This window comes from Musa acuminata, chromosome BXJ1-6, assembly GCF_036884655.1.
Source record: "Musa acuminata AAA Group cultivar baxijiao chromosome BXJ1-6, Cavendish_Baxijiao_AAA, whole genome shotgun sequence".
Classification (NCBI taxonomy): Eukaryota; Viridiplantae; Streptophyta; class Magnoliopsida; order Zingiberales; family Musaceae; genus Musa; species Musa acuminata.
The window spans coordinates 31676600-31690539 of record NC_088332.1 but is presented as its reverse complement, the minus strand read 5'-3'; the positions used below and the strand labels follow the sequence as shown (position 1 = coordinate 31690539).

The 13940-nt window shown below is 36.1% G+C and overlaps 1 protein-coding gene across 8 annotated transcripts; it reads left to right on the top strand.

Annotated features, from left to right (window-relative positions):
* Positions 1-1234: 1234 nt before the first annotated feature.
* On the top strand, positions 1235-13606 carry LOC103974115 (uncharacterized). 8 transcript variants are annotated; one of them, XR_010514372.1, is made up of 9 exons: positions 1235-1410; positions 1515-1604; positions 5887-6031; positions 6375-8312; positions 8473-8562; positions 11147-11234; positions 11361-11500; positions 11936-11993; positions 13234-13606. XR_010514372.1 is itself a non-coding variant. In XM_018821717.2 (9 exons), the coding sequence occupies exons 1-9, from the start codon at positions 1238-1240 to the stop codon at positions 13272-13274; spliced, it is 2679 nt and encodes an 892-aa protein (XP_018677262.2). In that variant the 5' UTR covers positions 1235-1237; the 3' UTR covers positions 13275-13606. The 8 variants fall into 8 exon arrangements, 6 of the variants coding, with proteins under 6 accessions (XP_018677262.2, XP_065044175.1, XP_065044177.1 ...); XR_010514373.1 differs by having other exon boundaries at positions 8473-8549; positions 11361-11416; positions 13234-13268; XM_018821717.2 differs by having other exon boundaries at positions 11361-11416.
* Positions 13607-13940: the final 334 nt, after the last annotated feature.

The following is a 13940-nucleotide window of genomic DNA, read 5'->3' as shown; positions in this document are numbered from 1 at the left end:
TTTGATTTTTTTTATTATTTCTTCCTTCCCCTTCTTTGGCATGTCCTATACCATGACCATGACCTCTTTCATGTTCTCAACCTATTCCATATCATGATCACTTGGACCCTTTATTTCTTTCTTTCAACTTGAGCTTTATTTAGAGAATTGGTTCTATTACATCTTGTTTCTTTTTATTGACTACATGTTCATGTGCTTGCAAAGAATCTTTTAGCTCATCAATATTTTTTTGGTCTAAATCCTTTGATTTTTGGATAGAGATCATAATAAAGTTAAACTTTTCATATAGTAATTGAAGTACTTTTTTTTACCATATATATATTTTCTAGATTCTCACAATTTCTTTTTAATTGATGGACAATGGTAAGAACTCTTGTAAAATAATTCGAAAGAGTCTAAGATTCATTCATTTGTAATATTTTAAATTTAGCTCTAAGTGATTGAAGTCAAAATTTTCTTACTTTCTCAACTCCAAAAAAGTTTTAAAGAATCTCCCAAGTATCTTTGAAGGTGTTAGCGACTACAACTTTTTCAAAGTTGCCTTCGTCTAACCCTTGGTAGATGAGGAAGAAGAGCACCTTCTTATCTTTCTTTTTTATGTTTTTCAAGGAATTTTTTTAGCTCATCGTAAGGATAATACTATTTTGAGGCTCCTTATAGTCTCTCTCTATTATCTTCTAAATATCTTGTGATCCAAACAATACCTTCATCTAGATGCTCCAATCTTCGTAGTTGTCTTTTGTAAAGTAAAGTACTTGAAATTGCATGCTATTAACCATTTTGACTTATTTCATATACCACTTTAAAGGGAAAAAGAAAAGATAAGATAAAGAGAGTTAGAGAGGAAGAATCGAGGGATGAAACAAGAGGCAAAACTAAAACTTTTATTTTCTTAAGAAAAGTCTGTATATTTTTTTTTCTCATTTTTTTCCTATGACAAAACTCATCTATTTATAGGTTAGTAAGAAAAGTTACAAAACTCAATTGTTAAGGCTATATTTATATTTTTTTTATATGTAATCTATCTAATTTGTGAGTGGTTATTAGGAGGAGTAGAACAAGAATTATGAGAAGGAAAAAAAAAAAATTGTGTTGAAACAAGATTTTGTTGGAATTAAGTAAAAAAAATTATGATTATTTATTTATGATATTTTAGAAATAATAAAAAAAATAAAATAAAAAAATATAAATAGAAAAATGAATTGTAAATAGTACTCACTTTATTTCTATTAACTTGATGATCACCCACATGATTCATCTCGCCATCGAAGAAAACCCTTCTCCGCCGATATGGGCCCGGAGGAGGATGTTCGCTCATCGGTCTTCTTGGCGAAGCCCTCCGTCGCTCCCTCGTCCAGCTTCGCATCAGCGACGCCCTTTCCCCCCTCCTTCCCCGCTGACAAGAAATCGGTGCGTTTCTTTTTCCCCTTCCATCGTGATCCTTTGATGCAATAGCTTTAGGGTTTCGATCGTGGATCAACGTCTCATGTCTTCTTGGTGCCTCGAACACGAAGAATACAGGTTTTTCTGTTCGATTGGTGGTTGATTAAAGCGGAAAGCGGGGTCGAGGGGAAAAGGTTGGCCGTCGGAGGGTTTACGACGAGGTGAGTCTTTCCGAGGTTCATGCTTTGAGCTGTTATTTTCGTTTGCTGCTGTGGCTTATTGCCAAACAATGCCCTTGTGTTGCTCTCTCTTAGATGCTCGCGAACAGCAAGAACCTTCTTAAGGTGGTATTCCTTTATTTTTTTGAGAGATCATGCATTTTCTCTTCAAACCAAGTGTATTCCTTGATCTTTGTTGATCACTTAATATATCACCAAGAAATGCTTGTTGGAAGCACCTTATCTTGCATGGTATCTCATGTGGTCAATTCATAGGATGTGAAAAATTTTCTCAGCAGACATTATCTTATGATTCATGCTCTGATTCATCATGCTTTTTTCTCAGTTGACATCATCGTTTTTTTTTCAGTAGACATCATGTGCTGATCATAAATATACTGTGCCCGTATCTTTGCTTCAATATATTATAAATGTATTATCTTTCAATTACAAAAACTATGTACGTTAATTCTATACAATATTGTATTAATTTTTTCCCTAAAACCTCTATACCTTAAAGGGTAAAGCCATACACTAGACCCTTTGTAACATCCCATTAGTCCCACATCGGAAGTGGGTAATGTGTATGATTGGCTTATAAGGGTCTGATGAGTGTACTATTATCAACTTCAGCTTAAGCATTTTGGTCAGTGGATTAGACCAAACGAAGTTGATAGGCTAGTTAGCCCATTAGGCTCGAGTCTTAATATTTGGTATCAGAGCCCACCTAGTATTTGGGCATGGTGAGGGGGCTCGAGTAGGAAAGGGCTACTCGTAGACGGAGTCAGAGGACTCGTCACGGCGTGGAGCCACCACTAGGCTACGCCTCACATGCACTATGCTAGGGTCTGACCTGGGTTATGCTGGGGCTTGACGAGGACGTCAAGCCTTTGAGTGGGGGTGATTGTAACATCCCATTAGTCCCACATCGGAAGTGGGTAATGTGTATGATTGGCTTATAAGGGTCTGATAAGTGTACTATTATCAACTTCAGCTTAAGCATTTTGGTCAGTGGATTAGACCAAACGAAGTTGATAGGCTAGTTAGCCCATCAGGCTCGAGTCTTAATACCCTTCCTATAGGTCCTGCACTAGCAGCAATCTCGTGCAATTTTGTGTGAAGAATTTGCCAAATGAATAACAAATACTATATTAAGACAATCTATCAAGGAAATGAAGTTAGTTTTTTGTGAAACTTGGAGCATCTACCATGAACAAACTCAGGTAGCAGTTGCACAAGATTCTAAAGTTCTCAAGCAATTTCTTGAAGCGAACACTTTATTCTAGGTTGTTGGACGACCACCCTCTTCTCTTCCTCTCCATCCTCTGCATTCCTTCTACAAATACAGATCTGGCTTTTGACCATTGTCATTTGTGAATGATGTTTGACAATTAACAAGGTTGAAGAGCAATGGTGTCTAAGAAGCACTAATGTTGGGTTCCTTCATATGAAGTAGTTGAGATGGCAGTGTAACAGAGGCAGAAAGATAAAAATGCATCTTTACAAGATCCCAACAAGCGAAAACTTATTTCAACAGATGTTACAAAAGTGGGGTATGAGTTTAAGAATATAAATTACATGGTCAAGATGCAAGGATGAATGAGAAATAATGTCTACATAGAGGTTCATTGAGCTTAAGGTGGTTGATTTACTACCTGTAGGTGACATGTCCATTTCTGTGACTGATTATATATCAATGATCTGTTTACTTTAGCTTAGTAGAAATGAGTGGAATATTATTCTTTCTTGATGATATGATTAAAGTGTTAGGCCTCAAATTTATTACATAGTTAAGGGCCCAATAATATGAATGGTTGAACTGTTATGTTTCTTTTTGTTATACCTTCCACATCATTGTTCCATGTTCTTAGTTTTTTTTTCTTTGAAGTATTAGTTAAGTTTTATAATCTTGGTTTTATTTTTTACTTATCTTCTCCATAGAAACTACTCTATTCTCTGTGCTGTAAATTTTATCACCTGGTGTGAGAGAGTAAATAGGGTGAATTCTCGAAAACAATCCGTCTTTTGGGTTTTCACAGGAAGTGCCCTGCATTTTTAAGACAGTGTTCCTTTTTTGCCTAATACTTGGAATACCCCAGTCACCTTCCCTTTTCATTTTCTTTTTATAATGAATCAGTCCATAGGGTGAACTAAATCAATTATAATATTTTCAACAATACCACAAAAACCATAATGCAATACAAAAACACTGTAATAGTGTTTTGAACAATACCAAGGAAAACTATAACACAATACAAAAAAACACAGTGTTACAATGTTTTTATACTGTGTTATAGTGTTTTCCTAGTATTGTTGAAACTTGAAAATACTAACGATTGCAGTGTAACAATATTGTAAACACATGTTTTTTACAAAATTTATATAAAACACTATGTTACAGTGTTATAGTGCTTTTGTATTGTGTTGCAGTGTTTTCTACTGTGTTACAGTTTTCCTGCTATTGCTGAAAACACTATAACACCAGTGTTGTCAAAGGCGCTGTGTTAAAAAGCACTGAGGATCTAAAATGCTTGAGTGAAGCAAGGTGCTTGCCAATATAAAAAATCTAAAAATATAATTAAGGAGAAAGACAATAATTAAAATAAAAATTAGACAAAATATAGATTTTATATCACTTCATAATCAAAATATCACCACTAAAACATTGGTAATTCATTTAACATTTATAAAGCATTAAAGTATTAAATTGACCAAATATAATAACAAAAATAACAAAACAAAAGAAAATTAACATCAAAAGTCCAGTAATTTTGACAAGAATTTTAACAATGATAATTTAAAATCCTAGCTGTGACAAATTCAATAATTAACATATTTCAATGGCAGATGGGCTGATTGGGGGGAGAAGGAAATAGGAAAAGGAGAGGCAATTGGTGGGAGGGGAAAGCTAGTTGCTAGCATGAAAAGAGGTTGGGGAAGAAGCAAAGAGAGAAAGAAGAAGAGGAGGGAGGGGGTATCGTTGAGTGTCGGTGATGTTGAGAGCCATCGAGAGAGTGAGAGATGGAGAGAGGTGTCGAGGGGAGAGAGAGAGCCAATGGAGAGGGGAGGTGATTCTGTTAGGGTGAAGTAGAGAGTGGGGGAAGGGGTCTATACCAATAGCCATCGGGGTTGTCAAGAGTCACTGGGGGAGAGAGAGAGGTGTCGTCGCCGAAGGTGAAGGGAACAACGCATGGGTGGGGGGGCGGGGGGTGGGCAGGGGGAGAGAGAGAGAGAGAGAGAGAGAGAGAGAGCGTAACATTGTCGGAGGTGGAGGGAACAACATAGCACGGCCGTGAGAGAGAGACAAAAGATGGAGGTACTATCGTGAGATATGGAGGGACAACTCGATAGGAGCACGAGGACTAGCACCAACAGAAGGTGGAGAGGGATGGAAAGTTGGAGAGGGAAAGAGAGGAAGATACCACTGTTGGCAAGGGGAGGCATCGCCTGCTTGCACATAAACGACGGTCATTGGCTTGCACACCCACTCGGAAAAGCGGATCCCATTGCCTTGCACGCAGACGAAGTGCTGTGACGATTAGGTTTAAGGAAGAGGGATGGCACACGAAGAAAGGGGGGTCAGGGATAGGGGATTGTTATCCGACTTGGTTGAACCAAATCATTTAATTTAGGTTCAACTCAAGCTCATTTAAAGTCAATCTGGGCTAGGTGAGTGCTTGGGCCGCCCAATGTTTAGGCCCAGGCGCATGTCTAAGAGGCGCCTAGTTGAAGGCGCTCGCTCGAACCCTTGTGTTTAGGCGCATGGGCCTTGCCTCGCCTCGCCTTGCCTGCACGCCTGGGCGAGTGCCTGAGCACTTGTTGAATTTATTGTGTAACACAATATAAAAATGTAGGAAAAGGGAGGGAATTGTAGGGAAAAGGGGCGGGGCTGGCTACCAAATAAGGGGTATTTCATGTATTAGGCAAAAAAAGATGGGAATTCTAGAAATGGGGGGCACTTCCCAGGAAAAGCCCAAAACGAGGGATTTTTTTGGGTATTTGCCCAAGTAAATATCCATGCATAGTTGTGTGATTAAGTTTATGCATTTGGTTACACCATCTACTGCTGCATGTTGCTTTCTTTATTACCTTTTGAAGAATGGTCTTTTGTGTTTGACGCATGTGCCATTAACTTTGTACTGAGATGATTGGTTGATCCAGTGGCATGAAAATGGAAGTGAACATTTTATTGCAACTTGATGTTTTTTCAAGGATATATTTCTCTGTTATATTTTTTGTTATTAAAAATGTCATGGTTTTATTACTATATGAAACTTTACTGCAGGCAACATGCAACTAGATTATTCAGTTCTGCTCCTATTATTAAACGGAATGATGCTTATACTCTTGAGACAGCAGATGGCGTTACTGTTGTAGTTCAGGGCATGATAAACAAAGAACGTACACAAGATAATGGTTTTCCTCTTGAGGTGTGTGATCATTTTTGCTTCTATACTAATAATTGGGTAAATTCGTGAAAATTCTGCTAGACACTTATATTTAGTCCTGATAGTCCATTGTTTGATTAGTGAATTTGCGATGTTCTCTGAAAAGTGTTCTATTTATGTAATTATAAGTTATGAAAGAAATCCTTCATCTTGAAGGACTTCAAACCGATTCAAAATACAAAATTAATCTACAACTACATAGAAGCTGGGAGAAGATTAGGCTTGTATGACCTGGTTTTGTAAACCGCCGTCAGCGCAGTTAGTGCTATAGTTTAGCATTAAGAAATTTGTCAACTATAAACCTTCTAGCTCATTGTATTTACAGGTCTGCAATCATTTCTTGATTGGATTTCCATATAACTGGGATCATTATGCTGATGAATATTCTAATAAGAGATCAACTTCAACCTCTCCTGGAAAGTTGTCTTCTCTTGATGAAGCATTCAAAGACTCAACTAATAGAACAGCTTCTACATTTCCAGTTCTTCTGGATGAGTTTCCTATATGTAGGGTCTTAAATTTTTTGACTTCTGGAGGGGACAATTTGACAACAAACTTCAGTGATCATCTGAAAAATCTCTCCATGAGTGCAGCAGAATCTGAAATGCAGAAGTCTTCATCATATCTGATGGAGGGTCTTGGTAAGCATAACATGGACAACAATGATGGAAATACTGTTGGATCTGCTAGTTCAGTTGAACATCATGCTGAGGTTCTTACTTGTTCTAAAGAAGTTGAGTATTCTAGAAAAAACTTGAATGAAGGTGGTGGATATAGAATAACTGTGAGCAAGCAGGAGCTGGTAGATATGCGAAAGAAAGCATCTTCAAACAACTCAAGGAAAATGGAGACATGCAGTAATTTATTTTCCTTCATTTCAGTTAACAATAATAGTACTAATCATTTGCAAGTTTCTGTTGATCAGAAGTTAGATGCTAAAGGCCGTAATAACCCAGTGGAGGAGGGACGTAGTAGTATCTCAAATAGTCCATTGTTACAAGATGTTTCACATCTTGATTACAGTGAGAAACTGGGAGATGATACAGCAGGAAGGCTATGCCATTCCGATAAATCAATAATAAATGACACAGATGGTTTGCCTATTCCCACAAATTTGGACAACAAAGATGCATATTCACCTCACGTAAAAATTGATGTCAAGTTGAAAATTTCTGATGTCATAGGAACATTGAAGGCCGGAACATGGCAGGAAGGAAGTGTTGGAACTAGATATGTAGAAGGTGAACTAAATGGCTTTGATCACTCCAAAATATCTAAACATTGTTCTACAAGTAATGAAGGAGAATCTTCATCAGACGAGATAAATGGCATGTGTCTTAATACCTTAGAGAAGATTAAGAACTGTAATATTCCTTCTGTTGAGAATCCTACTACTCAGATGTGTTCAACAGTTGATATTGGACTAACTGGAGATTCAGAAATGGACATGTGCTGTCAAAAGGAACCTTTAGTGAAGGTTATTGAAGAAAAAGAAATAAAGAAGGATAGCATTCAGAAACAAAATCAGGACTGTACTGAGTGCATTGGCGAAAAAGATTTTGTGCACTTCTCCACTTCTGCAGAAATGATGCCATTAGCTGAAGATAAATTAACAGGCAAAACTACATCCACTGGAACTGAAGAGCAGTCATCAGCTGTTAAGGGTCATAACTATCCGTATGTAAGTGGTACTTGTAAACGTGGTGGAGTTACACTCGGCATACCTGCTTCTGTTTCTAGGTCAGAGGGCTTAAAAGGCAAATCAGTGTTCTCATCTAAAATGAAAGTCAAAAGAGTTTCTAAAAACTATGAAGTTGCAAGCACTAAGCTGGAGACAGGAGAGACCAAGCCAAATCATCTTAACTCTGAGGAGAAAGGTTTCAAACATACTTCTGAATACCATGCCTCTGTGAAAGGTGACAATAAGGATGCATCGACTGGCAGTCCTGCTCAGGATCCCACTGATGTTTCTCAGATTTGTACTTTTGACTCATTCAAACAGGAAGTAGGTGCTGACCCTTTAAAATGCAGATTGCAGTCATCACTTTTATCGAGTCATGCTGCCACCAAGGAATTGGAAAAACAAAATGGACTTGCTGTTGATCACATTGCTATGGAGAATAATAGTCATTCAAATGGATCTCCTAGATATTCAACAAAATATGCAGTTCAATCAGATATTCCAGTCATGAATTACTCTAGTGAAGATAAATCATTGGAAATGATTTACAAGACGTTAATGGACAAAATGAATAACCAAGATGTAAGTCTTTTATATAGTGCCATTTATGCCACTTTTTTCATTGAGTCCATTTTTCTTCTTATTTACCATTTGTGTTGAGAACATTAGCAACATAAAATAAAAAATATGTAGTGTTTAGTGATCATCCTCATTTGTTCTATTTGATGTTAAACTGCTTAAGGTTCCTAAAGTTTCAGTAGCAGAGGAGTCTAACAAAATTAAGGGATCACATACTTCTAGGAGGAGGAAAATGTTGAGGCAAGTCTCATATGTAAGTCATCAGTTTAATTTATTTTGTTTGATACTCTCATTGGTTTCATGTTTGAGTTTACTAAACTGTATTTTAGTTGGTAAAAACTCTTTTCAAGAGTATTTAATATGACAATACTTTGCTGTGAGTAGCTTTAAGTCATTTAGATCGTGATTGTCATTAATTACTGTCGTACTCTTTGAAATATGGACCAGTTGTTAAATGAATACTCTCATCACTGAGTTCTAATACATTTGAAGAGTTTTTACTAAATATCTAGTTGCTGTGAAACATGGAACTTATCTAAACGAGTAAACTGCCTTGTTTGTGTTCTGAAATTAGTTATACCAGCTTCTTCAAAATCTCTTGAAAAGTGAAAACTAGGCATAAACAGAAAAACCAGCTTTATATGGTTCAAGCAATTTGATTTTTGAGAATCATTAAGTGATGCAGGACAAGTAGTGGTTGAGTTCTATTCTAGTCTTTTTTTGCTGTGTTTTTTCTTATGTTAGGGTTAGATCAAACTTAGGTAATATATTGGATTTTTTATTTTGAGAATTTTTGATATATTTTCATCATGGTATCTCTAATGTTTTTTTTTTCGTTTCGACATTTTACATTTTGCTCACTCTTGATATTATAAGTTGGTGGTACTCAAGAAATAGGAAATATTGCCTGAGGTGGTTTAGATGTTCCAAAAAGTTAGATCACGTGTGTACCCAAATCTAAATTCAAGGTGATATGCAAGTTGATGATTGGTATTTCTAATGTGCACTGTTACTGTGCTGACAAGTATTGCATTTGGTAAACATTTGTTCCTCTTTTTAGGTGGAATGGTTCATATTTAGCTATATGTACAAACATGTACCATGTGACATTGGGTCAAATTGTCAAAAAAGGTATTGATTCTTTTAATGTGGTCATGAATTTCTTAATGAATTAAGAATTATAAAATAGAATATTAAAAATGATAACTATTCTCTTCCTCGACCAGTGATTATGCCAATGATCTACCCTTCTGACTTCCATGAAAGGTCCTTACCTTCTTTCATTCCTTTTGGCTTAGATAAAACTGTGTACTCCTTTGAATTAATAAAATTTCATAAACAAATATGCATGTGATGCTCAAGTTCACTGTTGCTTTTTTGTCTTTTAGAAGATGACAAACTGGGGGTTGTATTTAGTTGATCCATCTGTTTACCATTTCTTTTGAGATAGATAGTAATCTTGCATGGATTCTCATGTTCACCCTTTGTGTACTCTTACAGGTATCCACACGCCAGATTAAGTATCCAACACTAGTGACTCTTTGTTTATAAATTTAGATTATCACCTATGTGAAGTTAGTTCTGGTTCTTAAGGCTTCTTATAAGCACATCTGTTTCTCCATATTACTTTTTATGACTCCTGTATATTCATGGACCTGTAATTTATATCCTTGTACAGTTGTCAAACATTGTTCCTTGACCCTACAACAAAAACAAAAGTTAGTAATTTACCCCTTACTCAAGACCTGTTTCAGACCTAGTAGAACTGAAACTCAGTTTGCATGTGACTAATGGTGATTAAGGATAATCTTTCAACTCTATATGATGAGGCCTTTAGTTGCAAGTCTTCTGACCTAAGAAGTTATGGCCCTTATGGAGAAAAGGAGTGGGATCATGTGTAATAGAAAGTAGAAGAAGAGAGAAGGGAATGCTGCTAGCTGGTTTTCCTCTCAAAAAACATAACTTCAGAAAACAGACAAAAGGGACTGAAGAAGATACCAAAGAGAGCTAGAACAATAAGTATAATCTTTTATTAAGTAAAATATCATAAAAAGCTATTTGTTCTCAGCCTAGGGCCTTGGTATATGTAGGTTCTATAGACAATATTGAATCAATTTATAATTTTAAAGTGAAGAGAAGAGATGGCCTTTCTTATTAGGAAATCCATATTATCCAAAAAGTCCTACATGATCATTGTAACCTTCATATATTGGATTGTTAAATGCATAACAATTCTGTACCTACTCACATACCCATTTTAAAAATTAAGATTCTTTAGAAACAATAAAACTCAAAATAAGACTTTAATGCTCCCTAATATATTTTAAAAAAACATGCAAATTAAAATGAAATGTCACTCAACTGGGACTTGACCTAAATATAGACCTATCTACACTGGTCCTAAAACTCTTTAATTTTCCAAATATTTGTTGTGTATATGGTCTATATATATGTTTATGAAGTTACTTTGAGTGAGATGAAATTATTATTACTTTGGGTTTGATCATTAATAGTGTGTACAACATAATATGAGAATCCTAAGGTTGAATGGAAGAATAAATTTCCTTCCAACAAAGCAGTTTCTGTGGTATTGAAGCATGTGGATTCTTTTTAATCATTTCCATTTTGACAGTCCTGTTATACATGCAAAAGTTCTGTCCAGACACCTTTTTTATTTCATGCACTTCATAGTTGAAAAGAAGTTCCAAGTTTTAGTTATCTAAAACCATCTGACGGTCTTCAACTTTTTCCCTACAAATGTTTCACGACTTTCATTTGAGTTGTGCAAAAATCTCCTTATATGTGTTTTACTTAAACATAGTCTGGGCATTTCTTAGGTACACCAATCACCACTTACCAGGGATAAGGCTAAGAAGTCATTTGTGGCCTTATCTGAATCTCTTAATTTTAGAAGATCTCGGTCAGGTAAAGTTTTGATACAGCGGTGCAACTCAGTTTCATCATTCCCTATTGTTGAGGTTGATCTATAATTTCAAGCATGAAATCTAATAAAGTGAAGCTTTTTTGCTTGCCATGTGGGATTGTTCACAGGCCGATTGATCGTTCCACCCCTAGATAATGGTTGTCAGCAAATTGTCTATGATGCGGTATGTAAGTGTTAATACTTCAATTGTGGTGCAACTGCCTGCTGCATGTGCAAGCAAGCTCAGCCATAGGTCCAAGTAAACATTGTATGCATGCACCAATGTGTCAACTTCTATGATTCTTTAGTGGCAACTGTAATTAGGAAATTATTCTGCACCACTGTCATCATTCTTCATCATTTCCTTGAAAAGATGGCTAATTGTACACCATTGAAAATTGTGTTATTATCACTCGTCATTTCCATTCATGATTCTTTAGTTCTTGTACCTATCTTCTTGATAGTAGTACACATCCTAGCCCTCAGTGGGCTCATCATCCATATTACCATGCTTTCAGTTGCATCTCTAATACTTCATTGGTACAACTCATGACTTGTTTAGCATCCTTGTTCCAACTGAACAATTTTGTTCCATGACCCAACATGGTCGCAGACTTGTATTCGCTGGTTGTTGCTTCTGTAATTGTTCTTGGAATATACTGTAAAATATTATTTATTTTACTTTATTTATGCTTCTTTGCAGGATGGTTCAATTACTGGGATTATGAGTGCTCGTAATGTGCTGAATTCTCCTAGCCAAGGTTTGTTCATGCGTATTACTTTCTGAAATTTATATATTTAACAATGAATGCATATATTTGTGCCACCTTTAGTTACATTTTACCTTTTTATACACCTCATTTGATCATTCTTTTGACTTTTCTATAATTACTTTCATCAGGATTGAAAAAAAACTTACAAGCAAATTGCTTACTTGAATTAATATGATAAATTCGATGATTATATCATGTTTTAGTACCCCACTTGCCATATCATGTGTGCACTTATACATGCTGGAATGGAGAATATGCAAGTTGATGAAAGAACCCAAAATGGACACTGTATTTATTACCTTGTAGTTTTTTCCTTTGTTTCGAGAAGCTAGTTTTGCATTATTCCACCTGTGCATGGATATCATCCAAACAAGTTAATACTCAATAGGTTGTCTGGTTATTCTGCATATATGTAGAGCCATAACTGATGTAAAATATGGTAGGTGGTCAATATATCTTCAAAACTGAATTTTTTTTCCTTTAAGAAATTAATATAGATAATATTGCAAGTGTTGGATAAGATTGATGAGAATGGTTTGGCACTACTCTCAGTCTAGACTATTGACCATGGTTAACACAAGTGAAAACTTAACACTTTTTTATACTGGAAGATTTCTTATAAATTTTTTGGGTCTTTGACAGACTGGAAGTATTGGATACTGTTTCATCTTGGAAATAGCATTGGTGTTCATAGCATCTCCATATGTTGTGTTGCATGTGGAACCATTTTGCAATTGTCTTGAACTATGCAGATGATTAAAATTGTCTATTCAAGACTTAAAATAGAAGGAAAGGTATTTAACCTTTTACTTGGGTAGAGTTGAATCGTAGCACTTGTCATGTCTGGCACCACGTGTTTAATATTTGTCAGTCATGAGAACTTATTAGCTGGATGATACGAGGTTTCTTGCAATACAGTCATGTGGCCACATCGAATGCTTTAGTTATAAATGGATCATGTTCAATTTGAACAGACTGGATGTTTACTCTGCTCTAATGTATCTGAGGGTCATTTTGTATTGGTCGAATGGATCTTTTATGATGATCACAAATTGCTTTAAATATACTTAATGAGAATAACTCTTTTATCTTTTCGGTTTTCTTCGTCAGCATGGATTCTTTGCTAGATTGCAGTATTTAGATGTCCTTGCACCATAGGTGCTGAGTGGGAAAATTGATGTAAGACCTAACTTGTTCCCTAATTCTCTCATATATTTCATGCTGGCAGGAAGCAAGTCGGAGCCTGCAAAAAGAAGAAAAAAATTATGAACACTTGACACTGTTATAAAGGCCCGAAGAGCCAACTTTATGTTTTCCTGCAACACTTCACCTGTCTCGAACCAGTAGGAGCATCAATTGGCAATTCAGATTTGAGGGCCCGTTTTCCCTTTCGGTCTTGGTATTTTGATGCATATAAATTGCATCTACTGTTGTATGATCCCTGATCTGACAAGCTCCTTTTGAATCGCAGACGCCGACGGCAACAGTCATGAAGCAAGGCATACCTCATTTGCAAAAAATGGGGAGCTTTGGTGCCACGTTAGTTTCGTTTTTTCCTTGTTCAGCAAATAGTAAACTATGCTTTGACAAACACATCAAAACCGTGATTCCCAGTCACAAAAAAAAAAAAAACACTTGCCAACGAAGAAACCATGATCCCCCAACCCCACTCGTTTTTAGTAGCATGACTCGATTGACAAAAATGTTCAATAGTCATTCTCGACTCCAGTTGTCATGTGATGCACTAATGTAACCGAAGGCAAGTAAATATAACCGCATTGATATTGTAGTCTCTTGTCACTGAGATCATATTGTCGAAAGCTGAGTCCACCCAAGTGCAAATAATAAAAACGAGTTCAAACATTAAGAACAAAGAATTACGTATCAGTTTATTAATATTCAGAATCCTGCTCAAGACATTAAAAAAAGAAAAAA

Coding starts and splice junctions, on each gene's coding strand:
- LOC103974115 (XM_065188103.1), top strand. CDS start 1,238: ATGATCACCCACATGATTCATCTCGCCATCGAAGAAAACCCTTCTCCG. Junction 1,411..1,514: donor TCCCCGCTGACAAGAAATCG/GTGCGTTTCTTT, acceptor TCGAACACGAAG/AATACAGGTTTTTCTGTTCG. Junction 8,313..8,472: donor ACAAAATGAATAACCAAGAT/GTAAGTCTTTTA, acceptor AAACTGCTTAAG/GTTCCTAAAGTTTCAGTAGC.